The following is an 18,361-nucleotide window of genomic DNA, read 5'->3' on the forward strand; positions in this document are numbered from 1 at the left end:
CCGAGTAAGGGGCCAGTCCTGGCTCATCTGAAAGGGACATCAGTCCCGAAGAGGAAAAGGCAATTATGCCTCATTTATGCCACCTGACAGTGCCCACAAGTGCCACCTATCAATGCCCACCAGTGGTGCCAATCGGTGCCACCTAGAAGTGCTGCCTATCAGTGTAACCCATCAGTGCCCATCACTGCCACCTATCGGCGCCCATCAGTGCCGCCTCATCAGCGTACATCAATGACGGACAAAAATGACCTGTTTTAAAATTTTATAACAAAATAAAAAAACATTTTTTTATTTAATTTTAACAAAAAATAAAAATCGCACAGGTGATCAAATACCACCAAAAGAAAGCTCTATTTGTGGGAAAAAAAATATATAAACATTTAATTTGGGTACAGTGTAGCATGACTGCGCAATTGTCATTCAAAGTGCATCAGAGCTGGAAGCTGAAAATTGGTCTGGACAGGAGGGGGTTTAAGTGCCCAGTAAGCAAGTGGTTTAAAAAAAAAAAAACTTTAATATCACTTTAATGCAAAGAAGGCATTCAGGCAAAAAACATCTCGACTTTAGAACCACTTTAATCCCCAGGCCATAACAATTATCGGGATGATACAAAGGTAAATCAGATGGTGAGGAGTTCACATTACACCTCCTCAACGCCTGTCAAAGGCCATCTGTAGAGTGATCCAACACAAATTGTTTATCAGAGGGCACTGCGTGTGTGGATGAACCCTAAGTGGATTTGTATGGACAGCTTTTGAACCCTTATGAATCAATGGTGCTTTCTTCCTGATAGGCCAGAGAAATTCCTCCACCAGCTTGCTTCATAGGCTGGAAAGTTTTCACCCAGTGTCCATTCATGTTTGGTGACCTGGCTGCAGACACGAATGTCTGGGGGTACAGTCTGTTTAACTTTAAAGCGGTTCTGCACACAATTATATAAATTTTTCTTCTCCTTTTAAAAAGTCTTTTCAGTCTAACGTTAAACTCACTTTTTCTGTGTCTGTCCGGTATCCATGTCCGTTTTTTCTTCAAATCTGCACTTTTAAAATCAAAACAGAATTTCCATTTTGCTTGTGGGCATTTGAAGCCCACAAGCAATAACTTCCTTGTTCCCATTTCCTTATATCTACCAGAATGCCTCGCTGGTTCCCGCACATGCGCACTGGCACAAGCACCGAGCGGCGTAAACAACTGTGTTGCCATAACAACGGTATAGCAATAACGTCACGTGCGTGAAATCACGTGAGATTTTGCATCAGCTGTCCGCACTGACTCCTGGGATGAATGACACCAGATCCCAGGAGACTGTGCGGCACTCAAAGGAAGTGATGCGGATACCCGCACAGACCCCGCCCACAGCCGCAGACACAGAGGGATGTATGGATAGACTGGGCAGGAATAATAAGGTACGATTGAATACATTTTTTTTTTTTAAACTCCATTTAGCACTAGTTGGATGATTAGGAGAACAATGACCTAAAATTAAATCGGCGTGTGCAGGACTGCTTTAATTCTAGGTTTACTATCTGGTGCGTGAGATGGCTTTACACTATTCAAAACCATAATACTGGTGAAAATATACATCCCAGTGTGACCGTATTGTCTGCCTGCTTTATAAAAATACAGATAATAAATAATAAATAATAAAGCTGACTATACACTAGTAGAATTTCAGTAGAAATTTTTTGTTTTTAGAACATTCATTTGATTTTCTAATTCTTTCTTTCTATATTAAGACCAATCCATGCTGCTCTCTCTCCCCTTGTATATGGTGACTGGTCTTGTATCTGCCAACATGTAGATTTCAACTGTGATCCCTCCCACACCTCTGCTCTCTGCACAGGCTATTTAGAGCCCAGTGGTGTCACTGCTTCTTTTATAAGGTAATAACTGGGTTGGTGCACACAAAGTGAATTTATATTCTTTCTGCCTATTGAGGAATATATTTAAATGATAGATTTTGTGCCCCGAGTTCAGCTTTAAATTTGGAAGTATTTTGATTTTTGAGTGATGACAGAATCACTCTAATGACCAACATAAATTGTGCATGGCGATTTCTATTGTATTTTTTTTTTATGTAAAAATACAGTTAAACTAAAAGCAGCATTTCAATTATTTTGCTTGCAAATTCATAAGTCAAATATAATAAAGTATGAACTGCTGGAAATAGATTTTTCTAATGATATTCATCAATGACAAGACCAGGCCAGCAGTCTGAGATTCCAAGAGTTTGACAAAAACTGTACACAACGATGTTCATTACTTTTAGAAAATGTGTCTGCCCTGTTGTCAGGAACAGCAGGTAGTGTAAAAGTTATCGGAGCATTTTTTTTATAGATGACGTCTTGCTGAAATAGAAAAGATAACACATTTTTACTGTGATGCTGTCATGATCGGTCTTTGTTCTTTTGAACTCAATTGCACAAACAGACATATTTTCCTTTTAAAGTTATAATAAACCCTTACATAATAAGCACACTGAAGTGACCTGCCTCAAGTGATACTCTGTGATTAATCAAATTCTCCTACATAAGCTGTTTCTCTGCAGCCTTCTCTCCTCCACGGCTTTATAAAGTACACAGTTTAGATGGTATTTCTTAACTTCCAGTAGGCAGGGAGTGGAAATCTGATGTCACAAACTGCACAGCAGAGAGCCAAGTGTAATCTGAGACCTGAGTGGAGACAAAGGACCTGCCTGCCATACTGGGAAACATGCACATGTGCGGCTGCCAGTCACCTACTGCATCGTGGGGGGGGGGGGGGGGGGGGGGGGGGGGGGTTGTCCCCAGGATTGCCTATTGTGACTCTGCAGGTAGCAGAGGCAGGAGATAGCAGACAGCAACCACACAAAGTGCTGTGGGCTGGGATAAGCGCACACTGTATGCCTGGTGATATGCTTTTGTTTATCACTTCAGATGTTTCCAACCACTTTGAGTGCATGCATGATAAATGGGTGGGCCTATCCTGCACCCTTACAAAGCTATTCCTTCGCATGCAATGAAAAGTATATGTAAGGTGCCTATAGACAACTGAGGGGGGTTGGTTAAAGCTTGCAAAGTGTTCTGCAGCCTTTAGAGAAGGGGTCTCAAACTGGCAGTACTCCAGCTGTTTCCATGAGGCATTGCAAGGTTGACAGTTACAAGCATGACTCCCACAGGTAGAGGCATGATGGGACTTGGATGGGTTTTGCAACAGCTGGAGGACCGCCAGTTTAGACCCCTGCTTTAAAGCTACAGCCAGTACATCCCTTATGTTTAGAATTCAGCACTTTAAAACTGGAGCTGAAAGTTGCTTAAGGCCTGGTTTACATTACTGTGGTTCTGTGATCCGTGTTTTGCGCGGGCACAGCAGCCATTCATTTGAATGGACTGCCGTGTTCCTTAAAACCCAAGGAAAAAGTTCCTGCATAATTTTTGATATTGCAGCTCACACAGAAATAACAAGTGCAGTGTGGTTTCCAGTGTGTGTAGGTGGTTGCAGATGCGGGGGCAGGTGCAGACCGACAACAGGAACCCCCCACAAAAGTGTGAACCAGGCTTTAAAGTAATTCAGTAAAAAACCTGTTTAACCCAAATTAATAATGAGCAGAGGATGAAAACGACATGTTAAAATGATAATTAGATCCAGAGATACAGGCAGCTGGAAACAGAATTATGGAAATGATTACTTTTCCTCTTGAACCTGGGTGCATGTGACCGTATAATGCAAATTGCAGTTGTTTTTCTGCACCAAGAATACATAGCTGCGATGAACAGCCTACCACTAACGAATTGCCTACCTGTGTAAACCTGCACATGCATAAAGCCATACACTCCCAGGTATAGACTGTGCATACAGGGTTGTAAGCCCATAGAAATGTTTGGGTTCACATAGGTAGCTGTGTGAACCCCCGTACAGCCACATACATCTATATTCATTTCTGTGCCTCTGCTGCACTGGAAGCCCAGGAAGTCCTATCTGCCTTGCTGAACTGCAGAACACCTTCCCCATGTTATGGGATAGAGGAGGGGTGGTAGTTCTCTAGTACACCAGAGAAGGACTGCACAGGGCGGACAACACTGTTTTGACATTTAAGTGTAGCAGATGCTCTGTGTTGTTAGTTCAAACAAAAAGTTGGAAGCACACTGGATCAACAGGTATTTTTGTGTACTTGCAGGGGGTTTAAAAGGATAAAACAAAGAAAATGGGCATGTATTGTGGAGATATGCTGCATATATTTTTTTATTTTGCCCAGATGTCAAAAAAGCCGCTTGAAGCTTGTTCAGGCCCCATTCACATATGGGTGGTTTGGAGTAGTGGGCAGAATCACTGTGAGTCCAAATCACGCCAAGACACACTTTTGTGTGTCATTCACCTTGAATGTCACCCCAAACGCAACGTGACTTTGCTGCCATTGTTGACTGGCAAAATGTACGAGAATTGCAGCAAACCACAAATGCAAAATGGTTCCTGGCTCAGGGCCAAAGATTGGTCCCTGAACTTTTTTGCCATGACAGTTGCACATAGATCAGCTCATACAAGTGAATAGGCTGCCCTATATGTGACGCACATTTCCGCCTGAGAATCGTGCTAACAAAATCGCAAGCAGGTCCTGTTGATTTTTTTTTCCAGCAGGACAGTTCCTGTTGTACTGGCTACATTTCGGCCTGTGTGTACCCAGCTTAAAGTGGTTGTAGAGGCAGAAGGTTTTTTTATCTTAACGCAGTCTATGCATTAAGATATAACCCCTTCTGTGTGCAGCAGCCCTCCCTAATACAGGGTACTTACCTGAGCCCATCTTGATCCATCAATGTTGCATGAGAGACTCGGCTGTCTGGGACTCTTAGCCCTTGTACACACGGTCGGACATTCTGACAACCAAATCCGTCTGATTTTGTCCGAAACTGTTGCATACACACAGTCAAAGTTGTCAGAAAATCTGATCGTACTTAATGTGATGACGTTATTTCGTTAGGACGGGGCTACGTTCAGGCTAGTAGCCAATAGCTTTGGTCTAGGAATTTGATCTGAGCATGCGTGGCACTTTGTCCGATCATGTGTAAAGAATTCCGATCGAACTTTTCCGATCGGAGCATGTTGTCGGAAAATTTTATAGCCCAGCTGGAAAACTTGGTCCGTCGGATACTCCGATGGAAACAGTCCGATGGAGCCCACACACTGTCGGATTATCCGACAACACGGTCCTATCGGACATTGTCCATCGGAATGTCCGACCGCGTGTACAAGGGCTTACTCCTCATTTGCTGAGACAGCAGCAAAGTAGCATTGGCTCCCACTGCTGTCAATCAAAGTCAGTGAGCCAATGAGGAGAGATAAGGGCAGGACTGGGCTGTGGCTCTGTGTCTGAATGGACACAAGGAGCTGCAGTCTGTCTCGGGTGCCCCCATAGCAAGCTGCTTGCTGTGGGGGCACTCAGCAGGAGGGAACAGCCAGGAGCGTAGAGGAGGGACCCAAGAGGAGGAGGATCTGGGCTCTGAGCAAAACCACTACACAGGGCAGGTAAGTATAACACATTTGTTATTTTTATGGAAAAAAAAAAGACTTTACAATCACTTTAAAAATTATGAACGCGTGTGTTTAGGGTTTGAAGATTCAATGCCAGTTTTTAGAATGCTCCACTGAAAAACAAATCTTTATCAAAATGTTTATTTTATCTGTAAACTCTGCAGTTGAAAAATAATGAATCACTTGTAAAATCTGAGTCATATCTTTTACGTTTGCTTCTTGAAATATGCTGTCAGTCTGCAACAGATACAGCAGTAGAAAACTAACACAATTATTTTCACTTTGTCATTCAGGCGCGTTCTTTCCAGAGGAAGGTTTCTGAAAAAGCATTTCCTGCCTTTAATATAACGGTAAGCATTCTTAGAACTGGCTGCTATTCTGTTATCAACAGCCTGCTAGTAGAAGTTTCAAGGATACCTTCACATAAGTGTGTATAGCTTTGGTAGTGACTTGTTCATGAATTGCAATTTATTGTAAACATGCCGGGATAGAAATTTCTTAAAGTGAACCTGTGCTCTGCCCATCCTAAGTAAAGTAACAGGTTGACTACTGTATAGAAGAAGGGCTATAAGGAGAAAGTTCTTTGCTCTCACGGACAGCCAGACCAAAGAAGAATTATCTGGTAAGGTATTGGCCTCCATGGTACTCTGTGCCTGAGTGACCATTCAACAGGTCCAAGCATTGTGGCAGAGAAAGAAATTAATAATTAATTTAAACTGCGCTCTCTCTAAAAATGAAAGACCTGAATAACTATAAAGTGCAAATGCATAAAAAGTGTGTACAAACAAAATCATAAAATATAACGTATGTAAAGTCCATAAGAGACAACATCTAATAAGTGTCCAATATATATAAATTCAATTAAGTGCATGTGAATCTTCTTGATTCTGGTGAACAATAAAGAGTGACTGTAGATCAGAGGTCTCAAACTGGCGGCCCTCCAGCTGTTGCAAAACTACAAGTCCCATCATGCCTCTGCCTGTGGGAGTCATGCTTGCAATGGTCATCCTTACAATGCCTCTTGGGACTTGTAGTTTCCCAATAGCTGGAGGGCCGCCAGTTTGAGACCTCTGCTGTAGATCTTCCACCTCCATCACCTGCTACACATCCTACTCACCAGAATTCAATGACACCCATTACAGGTAGTCAAAAGCGCTGGAAAAAGATTATGCCAATGGGGGGGTTTCTCACCACCACAACCCCGGTCCCAACAGATGTCCAATCATCGGTGGAGAGATGAAAAGAAGAAAAGGGCTCTCATGGTGAAGTATATCACGATTTATTCAAAGGTTTAAAAAGTAAAAACACAAATATCCATCACAGTGGCCGCGATGTCCCCGGGCAACCCGCAATCACTTCTCATAGAGCCAGAACGGGATCTGTCAATGTATACAGACAGATCCCCGTTCTGTCAGGGAAGTAGAGAGAGATCTGCTGTTCCTAGTGATCAGGAACAGCAATCTCCCTCTACTCCCCGTCAGTCCCCTCCCCCCAGAGTTATGAACACCTCCCTAGGGAACACTTAACCCCTTGATCACCCCCTAGTGTTAACCCCTTCCTTTCCAGCAACATTTATATAGTAACCAGTGCCTATTTTTAGCTCTGATCACTGTATAAATGTCAATGGTCCCCAAAAAAGTGTCAAAAGTGTGCAATCTGTCTGCTGCAATGTCGCAGTCCTGCTAAAAATCGCTGATCACCGCCATTACTGAAAAAAAAAATGAATAATAAAAATGCCCTAAATATATCCCCTATTTTGTAGACACTATAACTTTTGCGCAAACCAATCAATATACGCTTATTGTGATTTTTTTTTTTATTTTTCTTTTAAAAAAATTATGTAGAAGAATACATATTGGCATAAACTGATTTTATTTTTTTTTTATTTTTTTTTTTGATATTTATGATAGCAAAAATTAAATAATATTGGGTGTTTTTCAAAATTATTTATTTTTTTGTTTCATAACGCAAAAAAAACCCGCTGAGGTGGTCATATACCACCAAAAAGCTCTATTTGTGGGAATAAAAAGGACATCAATTTTGTTTGGTTACAATGTCGCACAACCAGTGGATAAATGACAATTGAACTGCTAGTGTCAGAAATACAAAAAAAATAAAAAGTTATATACATATATATATATATACATATATATATATATATATATATATATATATATATATATATATATATATATTATATAAATTTCAACTAGGATTAGTGTATCTTTCACATTGAGTTTGTGTTGATAGATCCACTATAAGTTCAAAATTGTCACACTGAAGCAAATATTTGTTTTCCAGGTTCCCTTGGACAGTTATCTAAAGAGGCTTCGTAAAGCAGACTTCAATATCTTCCACCCTCGTTTACAAAGGAGAGACCCCTGGATTCCTTTGTCTTTATATATGCGGTCCTGGAGAAAAACCTATTAAAATGTAAAAATATTCTCTCTTGTGCTCATTCCTGTGGCCTAAATGCAGTGATAAACCTATTAAATGGTAACGGGAAGCTTTTCGTTCTTGCGTCTAAGGATTATGCAATCTCTTGCATTACAGTAAGGAGTTCTGCTGTTCGTACAGTATGAAGCTGCATTAAATTTTATTGCATTCCTTAATTGTCATAGTATACCTGAGGCCTGAATAGAGATCACCTATAAAGAAAAAAAAAAAGGTGAATGTACTGTACTTCCTCTTCAGGCGGCTCATGTATGAAAATGCACTGGAGAACTTCTGGAAATATTTGACTTTTCCATATGTGTAGAATACTTGCTCCCCTCTGGCTGCTGTGATCCCTACAGGATGTACAAGCCAGTGGACGGAACCACAGCAGCTAGCAGGGAAGCAAGTAATTTACTTATTCAACGGTCAGATACTCGTTGAGGCTGCAGAGTCAAGATTCTGTGGCTTTTCAATACATTAGATGGCAAAAAGGTAAGTTTTCCCCTGCATCTGCCATCGCTCTGCAATGTATGACAATATTCTCTGCAGTGCCATTCACATCAATGCAACATGGTGCAGTGCAATTTTTAAAAGGTGTAGGTGCTTAGTAGTGCATTTTTTGGTCCCATAGAGTTTGGTTAGAGCGTATGAAAAAGTGTGTCTGACGTATGTGTTTTCTCTACATGACAGTGCATCTAAAACATGTGTTAAAATGCACTGAAAAACACTTTATTGTGCAGCAGCACTATTATGAACCTAGGCTAAAGCCGGTCATACATGGATCAATGTTCAGCTGGAACCAGCCAAATTTGAAGCCATGCATGCCCATTCCCATTCATGATAAGTCAATCTATTTAGCGATCTCTCAGATTCAATGAGCGCCGCAGCCATTCTTGTATCTGTGTATCCTGATGACAGGAAGGCAAGGGGGTCTCCTCGCTGTCAAAATACAACACAGCAGTGAGGATTCCCACTTAACACTGAATATGTGGATGGGGCAATCACTTCAGGGTTTTTTTGTTTTTGTTCGGCTGGCTGAAAAAACCCCCGAAACTAAACCATGGGTTCAAAAGCTGGCCATAGATTGATAGAATTTTGACAGGAAAGATCTTAGGAAACTTCTTAAAGGGGTTATATAGTTAGTAAGGTTGAATAAAGACACAGTCCATCCAGTTCAACCTGAGTGAGTGTCTACAATTGTCCCTATCCCTGTACATTGCATGCTTACATCGGTCCCTACCCTCAAGGAGCCCACAATCCAAGGTCCCCATTCATATACTAGGGCCAATTTTGGACAGAAGCCAATTAACCTACCTGCATGTCTTTGGAGTGGAGTGTGGGAGGAAACCGGAGGACCTGGAGGAAATCCACGCAGACACAGGGAGAACATGCAAACTCCAGGCAGGTAGTGTTGTGGTTGAGATTCAAACCAGCGACCCTTTTTACTGCTAGGTGCGAGTGCTACCCACTACACCACTGTGCCGCCCATAAAGGTTGTTGTGAAAGTAAAAGTTTTTTTCACCTTAATGCATTCTATGCATTAAGGTGAAAAAACATCTGACAATGCCGGACCCTCCCCGGTTTACTTACCTGACCTCTCGAAAGTCCCGCGCTCGCCCCTGACATCCTCTTCGCCACTCAGCCTGGCCGTTGATTGGTTACAGTGGATGGATCGAAAGCAGCGCAGCCATTGGCTCACGCTGCTGTCAGTCACATCCAGGGACGGGGCGCGCCAGGGGGTGGGGCCGAGTGATACAGTGAGCGGCTATACGGGAGCGTGCCCGCAAGCACTCCCACACCATGCGAGGGAGCTTGCATGAAGGTGTGAAGTCCTTGCGGGGGCGGAGCCGAGACAGCCGCCGAGGGACCCCAGAAGAGCAGGTTCGGGGCCCCTCTGTCCAAAACGAGCTGCACAGTGGAAGTAAGTATAACATGTTTGTTATTTTAAAAAAAATAAAAATTCTTTAGTGATCCTTTAGGAAAAGTCATACACAAATTCTCAGGACTTTTAAATGTCTTTTGAAAGATTTCTTTTGATTGGGAATGAATGGATTTTACTGAACGAAAACCACTTATGCTGTTAGAAATTCATTCATTCCAGAACAATATTCCATTGTGCTCCTTTGATTTTTCCTGTCACTGTGGTCGAAAATAAATGTCATGTTGACCCACTAATGATTATAAAAATGAACAAACTGTCTTGGAGCATTCATTTCCTAGGAATTTTTATTTTACATTTTACCCATCTATGGCCAGCTAAAGCATTATATACACTGAGCATTTACCCAGTTCTTATAAACGTTTTTCTTCTGGCACGAGAAAAGCACCAAAAACAGGCCTAAAGCTGTGTTTTTGCAAATGCGCTTAGGCATGCTTAACCACCAGCCGACCGGGTCATAGCCGAAAGACGGCTGCAGTGCGGACGGCTTATTCTGGGAGGGCAGCCATGGAAGTCCTCCCAGAATCTTGCTCCTGCGCGCCCCCTGGGGAATATCCCGGGAATATCAAATGACGGAGCGATCACTTGTAAACAAACCAGCGTAATGTCTGGTTCATCTTTCCCCTCCCTGTACCGATCGGTACAGTGTGAGGGGAGAGATCGGATGCAGCAGCGTTGTGGGCTGCATGTGCAATGTCTACATCGCTGATCTGTGCCCATTCCAGCACTCATCCAGCCATCCCATACATACTCAGCAATACTCATCCAACCATCCATCCATACTCAGCAATACTCTTCCATCCATCCATGCTCAGCCATCCATACTCAGCAATACTCATCCAACCTTCCATCCATGCTCAGCAATACTCATCCATCCATGTTAAGGAGTTATTCCTGCGCCTAATCAGGGAAGGGAACAACGATCTAATTTTTTGTACCGCTGCATACACTGGAAATGTGGTACTTGAACCCCTTTTTGCAGAATAGAAAAATATGGGAAGTAGTGTTGCGCAGTACTGGATAGGTAAATATTATCCTGAAGATTTAATAAATTCTGTCCGCATCACAGTAATTAAAAAATAAGTGTGCTATCACCCAAACTAAAACAGGGTGATATATGGGAGGTAAAAAATTGGCAAAATGAAAGAAATGATGTTAAAATGTGGATAAATTTGTGTGAGTATCTTCTATATCACAGTGTGGATAACATAGTACATAGATAATCAACAAAATAAAAATAGTGATTCTTGATGCGATTAACCAAAAAATCGCATAAACAGTGCCAGTGCTGAATGGTGAGTAAATCTATAGAAATATCTCCTACACCATAAAATAACAACCAATAGACATATAAAAGTCACTAAAAACCAGAATTATGTAAAAAACTTAATAGTGACTACGAAATCGCATAAAGTGCCAGTGCCAAGAATTATTGTAGATAGGTGCGTATACCATATACTAAAACGTGTAAGTACGGTGAACATATATAATCGTGCAACATTAAACAAAGAATAAAAACTTATAACAAAAAAAGGAAGAGATGAAATCTCTCAAAAAGAAATCACAGTGAGTGTGCACAGTGATTTAGAACTATATCAACCAATACACATAGTTAGAGAGGTTCTATAATCGCATATATAGGGTTAATGTCCATTCAAAATGTGCAACAACTGGTGGCGATTCTATCCAAAATCGCATGCAACAGAAACGCATATGGTGCTGGTGTTGGATTATTTTGTGTGCACTGTAAGATAACGGAGCGATAGGTGATTGTATTGGTGATGGTGACTATATCCCACGTGGTCCTGTGTGCTCAGGGTATGGATGTCCCCTTACCTTACAGCTGTAAGGTAACAGCGTTTGACATGTGTATCTTTAGGGTTCTTGGTAATCCTTATCCCTCGAGGTCCTATTCTTGTGGCCCCAAACCTGGCGTCTGCTGCCTATTGCGCCGTGTTGATCTCCTCAAATGGACGCTCAGCGGTACTCAGGGGGGGGGGGGGTGGTTGTTAGGTTGCCTCAGCGGTAAATTTATGTGGGGGTTAAGCAGATAAGGAAGAGGGGAGCCCCATAGTGTAGTAATTTTGAACAAAGTTTAGGTTTTATTTAAATATACTGAATAGTACTCACAAACATATAGAGCTTCTTTGCAAGGTATAAACGAGCCTCGAGCTCGATTGCGTCACTTCCGGTAGCGTCCCGACGCGTGTTCGTCACGGTCACGTGACTTCATCAGGGGATCAAGTCACGTGACCGTGACGAACACGCGTCGGGACGCTACCGGAAGTGACGCAATCGAGCTCGAGGCTCGTTTATACCTTGCAAAGAAGCTCTATATGTTTGTGAGTACTATTCAGTATATTTAAATAAAACCTAAACTTTGTTCAAAATTACTACACTATGGGGCTCCCCTCTTCCTTATCTGCTTAACCCCCACATAAATTTACCGCTGAGGCAACCTAACAACCACCCCCCCCCCTGAGTACCGCTGAGCGTCCATTTGAGGAGATCAACACGGCGCAATAGGCAGCAGACGCCAGGTTTGGGGCCACAAGAATAGGACCTCGAGGGATAAGGATTACCAAGAACCCTAAAGATACACATGTCAAACGCTGTTACCTTACAGCTGTAAGGTAAGGGGACATCCATACCCTGAGCACACAGGACCACGTGGGATATAGTCACCATCACCAATACAATCACCTATCGCTCCGTTATCTTACAGTGCACACAAAATAATCCAACACCAGCACCATATGCGTTTCTGTTGCATGCGATTTTGGATAGAATCGCCACCAGTTGTTGCACATTTTGAATGGACATTAACCCTATATATGCGATTATAGAACCTCTCTAACTATGTGTATTGGTTGATATAGTTCTAAATCACTGTGCACACTCACTGTGATTTCTTCTTGAGAGATTTCATCTCTTCCTTTTTTTGTTATAAGTTTTTATTCTTTGTTTAATGTTGCACGATTATATATGTTCACCGTACTTACACATTTTAGTATATGGTATACGCACCTATCTACAATAATTCTTGGCACTGGCACTTTATGCGATTTCGTAGTCACTATTAAGTTTTTTACATACCGGTAATTCTGGTTTTTAGTGACTTTTATATGTCTATTGGTTGTTATTTTATGGTGTAGGAGATATTTCTATAGATTTACTCACCATTCAGCACTGGCACTGTTTATGCGATTTTTTGGTTAATCGCATCAAGAATCACTATTTTTATTTTGTTGATTATCTATGTACTATGTTATCCACACTGTGATATAGAAGATACTCACACAAATTTATCCACATTTTAACATCATTTCTTTCATTTTGCCAATTTTTTACTCATCCATCCATGCTCCTCCATCCATACTCAGAAATACTCACCCTTCTATCCATACTCATCAGTACCTATCCTTCCATCCATACTCAGCAATACTCATCCATCCATCCATGCTCAGCCATCCATACTTGGCAATATTCATCCATCCATCCCTACTCGGCAATACTATCCATCCATCCATACTCCGCAATACTCATCCATCCTTTCTCAGCCATCCATACTCAGAAATACTCATCCTTCCATCCATACTCAGCAATGTTTATCCTTCCATCCATACTCAGCAATGCTTATCCATCCATCCATACTCTGCAATACTCATCCATCCATCCATACTCTGAAATACTCATCCATCCATCCATGCTCAGCCATCCATACTCAGCAGTACTCATCCATCCATCCATGTCCTTCCATCCATGCTCAGAAATACTCATCCATCCATATTCAGCTATACCCAGCCATCCCATACAAACTCAGCCATACCATGCTCAGCCATCCATACTCAGCAATACTCATCTATCCATGCTCGGCAATACTCATCCATCCATGCTCGGCAATACTCACCCATCCATGCTCGGCAATACTCACCCATCCATGCTCGGCAATACTCACCCATCCATGCTCGGCAATACTCACCCATCCATGCTCGGCAATACTCACCCATCCATGCTCGGCAATACTCACCCATCCATACTCGGCAATACTCATCCATCCATACTCAGCCATACCCCGCCATCCTATCCACACTCAGCCATACCCAGCCATCCCATACACACTCAGCCATACCATGTTCAGCCATCCATACTTAGCTATACTCATCCATCCATCTATCCATCCATACCCAGCAATACTCATCTATCCATCCATACTCGGCAATACTCATCCATCCATGCTCAGCAATACTCATCCATCCATGCTCAGCAATACTCATCCATCCATCCATGCTCAGCAATACTCACCCATCCAACCATCCATACTCCAATACTCATCCATTCATGCTCAGCAATACTCATCCGTCCATCCATACTCGGCAATACTCATCAATCCATCCATGCTCGGCAATACTCATCCATCCATACTCAGCCATACCCCGCCATCCTATCCACACTCAGCCATACCCAGCCATCCCATACACACTCAGCCATACCATGTTCAGCCATCCATACTCAGCTATACTCATCCATCCACACATCCATACCCAGCAATACTCATCTATCCATCCATACTCGGCAATACTCCTCCGTCCATGCTCAGTAATACTCATTCATCCATCCATGCACAGCAATACTCACCCATCCATCCATGCTCAGCAATACTTACCCATCCATCCATGCTCAGCAATACTCACCCATCCAACCATCCATACTCAGCAATACTCATCCATTCATGCTCAGCAATACTCATCCATCCATCCATACTCTGCAATACTCATCCATTCATCCTCAGCCGTACCCAGCCACCCCATACACACACAGCCATTCCCAGCCATCCCATTCATACCCACCCAGCCATACCCAGCCATCCCATCCACACTCAGCCATACCCAGCCATCCCATCCACACTCAGCCATACCCACCCAGCCAATCCATACTCACCCAGCCACCCCTTCCATCTCCACCAGCCATACTCAGCCATCCCATCCATGCCCAGCCATCCATATTCATGGCCCAATCATGCTTAGCCATCCCCATCCATGGTTTATCCATGCCACTACAGTGCCCATCAGTCCCACTACAGTGCCTCAAAGTGTAAAAGGTAGTCAAATTAGATTTGAAATTTATGCACCCAAAAAAGCCTGAACTCCTTGCATGTGGCCAGGCTGTGTAAAAGTCTCACATGTGTATCGTCATACTCAGGAGGAGTAGCAGACAATATTTCGGGGTATAATTGTTGCTGTGCACATGCGATGTGTTAGAAAAATTGTATAAATGGACAACATTGTGTAAACAAAAATGCGTTTTCATTTTCTTTCTACATTTTCTAAAAACTTGTAGAAAAAAAATTACATGTTCAAAAGACTCATTATGCCTCATAGATTATACGATGGGGTGTTTTCTTTCCAAAATGGGGACATTTTTTGGGTGTTTCCATTGTCCTTGTGCTCCAGGGCCTTCAAAAGTGTACAATGTAGTCAAGAAATGATATGGGTAATTTATGCTCCTAGAATGCTTGATGTTGCTCCCTGCATGTTGGGCCTTTCTACGGTATGTGGCCACTCTTTGTAATACTCTCACACATGTGGTGTCACCATACTCAGGAGTAGTAGAATGTATTTTGGGGTGTAATGTGTGATATGTATATGCTGTGTGAGAATTAACCTGCTAATATGACAATTTTTTGAAAAAAAAAACCTTTTTAAAAATTAGATTTAGCAAAGAATCGTGGGAAAAAATAACTTAAAACTCACCATGCCTCTTTCTAAATACCTTGGAACATATACTTTCCAAAAAGGGGTCATTTGGGGGGTATTTGTACTGGCCTGGCTTGTTAGGGTCTCAGGAAATAAGATAGGCCGTCAGTACTTCAGGTGTGATCAATCTTGAGTGATTGGCACCATAGCCTTGTAGACTCTATAACTTTCACAAAGACCAAATAATATACACCGATTTGGATTATTTTTACCAAAAATATGTAGCAGTTTAAATTTTGGCCAAAATTTATGAAGAAATATTACTAAGTTGCAAAAATTTTATAACAGAAACAAATAATTTTTTTTTTTTAACAGAATTTTCGGTCTTTGTTCATTTATAGTGCAAAAAATACAAAACCCAGTGGTGATTAAATACCACCAAAAGAATGCTATATTTGTGTGAAAAAAGGTCAAAAATTGGGTACAGTGTTGCATGAGTAATTGTCATTCAAAGTGTGAGAGTGCTGAAAATTGGTCTGGTTAGGAAGGTGGTTTAGGTGCTCAGTGGTCAAGTGGTTAAAGGAGTTGTAAAGGCAGAAGGTTTTTTATCTTAATGCATTCAAATAAAAAAGCCTTCTGTGTGCAGCAGCCCCCCCTCTCATACTTTCCCAAGCGCCATCTCTGTCCAGTGATGTCCACAAATCCCTCGGCCATCCGAGACTCTCCCTCCTGATTGGCAGAGACAACAGTGGTGCCATTGGCTCCCGCTGCTATCAATCAAAGTCAGCCAATCGGAGAGAGAGGGGATAGGGCCGAACGGCAGCTCCCTGTCTGAATGGACACACGGAGCTGCAGCTTGGTTCGGGTGCCCCCATAGCAAGTAAGTGAAATGTAGCGCTAAGAGTGATAACACAGTGAAGTGAAAAAAAATATCAAACAATGAATAGTCCAATAAATATGCAATGTAGTGATGAAATCTAACATATGAAAATAAGTCCCATAAACTAAATCCAATCCTGAAAAGGAAAATAGAATGGGAGTCCATAACTGTGGAGTGATACTCTTCAAACAAGTAGAATGGGATAACTGTAATGCCCCGTACACACGAGCGGACTTTTCAACATCCAAAGTCCGTCAGACCGAGTCCGTCAGACTATCCGATCGTGTGTGGGCTGCAACGGACTTTAGCTTCGCAAAAGTCTGACGGACTTTAGAAATGAAGCATGCTTCAAATTTTCCCGACGGAACTCCGCCGGACCCAGGTCCGATGTAGAAGTCCGCTCGTCTGTATGCTGTTCCGACAGTCCTAAAACGACGCATGCTCTGAAGCAAGTACGAGACGGAAGTGCTCGGTCTTGTAAAACTCCAGTTCGTATTGGAAGTAGCACATTCGTCATGCTGCAAATTCTGTGCTCGTTTAAATGTATAGCGCATCTTCTTTATAATGCTAGAAGAACGAAGCCTTTTTATTTATAATGCTAGAAGAACGAAGTTGCTTTGCTGCTCATATTCACTCACAGAGTTCTCACCAAACACATTTCTGTTTTATTTCTCCTCATCTCATGAATGATCTTGTTTTTATTTTAAAGCCCCATCTCAATATTTATTTTTTTTTTTTTTTAATAATTTTTTTTACTCCATATTTTTGGTACAATTCTTTACCATGTTTTTCTTGTGATCTCCATATTTAATTATTCTGTCAATTAAAACCAAAAAAAAAAAAAAAAAGTTGTTAACTTGACCGAATAATTAAATATGGAGATCACAAGAATAAAAATGTTCATGATTTCACCCAAAAATATTGATGAAAAAATTACTCCAAAAAAATAAAAAAAAACAAGAAAAAATGTTGGTGACTAATTTTTGGCCTACATATTTTTGGTACAATTCTTTACCATTTTTTTTTTATTGTGATCTCCATATTTAATTGTTCCGTCAAGTTAAAACCAAAAACTTTATTTTATTTTATTTTTTTTTCATTACCACAATAACCTTTTTATTTTTATTCTGGTGACAAGTTACCACAATAACATTTTTATTTTGTTTATAACCTCAAGGAGGTTAGTGTCCCTTGTTAATTTCACATTGTCTTTTATAGAAAGGTATTTGACCAAAAAACACATAGGCAATTATATTTTCAAACAAAAATACCCATTTATTCTGGTTCAACAAACAAAAAAATGAAGGCAACACTGGAGAAACTTGTGACATTTGTGTAGCCTTTTGGCCCCAGGGCAAACGTGAAACTGTGGACAAGAAAATTCAAATATTACAAAATCCAATATGGTCCCAGAATCCCAGACATCAAGAGCAGCATCAGATGGTATATATGTCCCCAGGCTGTGGTACAACAGGCTGCGTCTTTTTGGTGGGACCAGAGTGAAGCCAGGTCATCACCTTCTTCTCTTCGCTCCACCCTTCACTGCACCCTTCCCTGCAGACTTCCCTGTAGCCTTCCTGGGAGGCTGTGTCTCCGGTGGTGGACTCGTGGCAGGAGGAGGAGGAGGAGGAACAGGAGGAACTTGCTCCACAATATTACTGTTGGCAGATAATTCTCCACTGAACCCCTTCTGTAACGCCAGGAAAATGAGCCTTTCACAGTGGAGACGTTGGCCCATCTCTAGTTGCTGGAGCCGGCTGGCGATGTAGCAGCCATAGGCCTCTTCTGCGTCAGGGGGGCTGTTTAAAACATTAGTAGCCTCTCTAATTAGTCGCAGGGATTCCTCTTGTGCCTGCGTATTTTTTTTGGCCCTTTTGGATGGAAGACGGAGGGGAGGCACTTGAG

At 41.9% G+C, this 18,361-nt stretch overlaps 1 protein-coding gene across 1 annotated transcript in view; it reads left to right on the top strand.

Moving 5' to 3' along the window:
- Nucleotides 1-7,948, top strand: part of NDUFAF6 (NADH:ubiquinone oxidoreductase complex assembly factor 6) — an 80,102-nt gene extending 72,154 nt beyond the window's left edge. Inside the window, exons 8-9 of the mRNA XM_077493058.1 lie at nt 5,799-5,855; nt 7,807-7,948. Of these exons, the coding sequence (XP_077349184.1) occupies nt 5,799-5,855; nt 7,807-7,935 (186 nt within the window). The 3' untranslated portion in view covers nt 7,936-7,948. The remainder of the gene's footprint in view (nt 1-5,798; nt 5,856-7,806) is intronic.
- Nucleotides 7,949-18,361: the final 10,413 nt, after the last annotated feature.

Source organism: Lithobates pipiens, unplaced genomic scaffold (genome assembly GCF_037356315.1).
Source record: "Lithobates pipiens isolate NorthernLeopardFrog02 unplaced genomic scaffold, aLitPip1_a1.2 Scaffold_19, whole genome shotgun sequence".
Taxonomy (NCBI): Eukaryota; Metazoa; Chordata; class Amphibia; order Anura; family Ranidae; genus Lithobates; species Lithobates pipiens.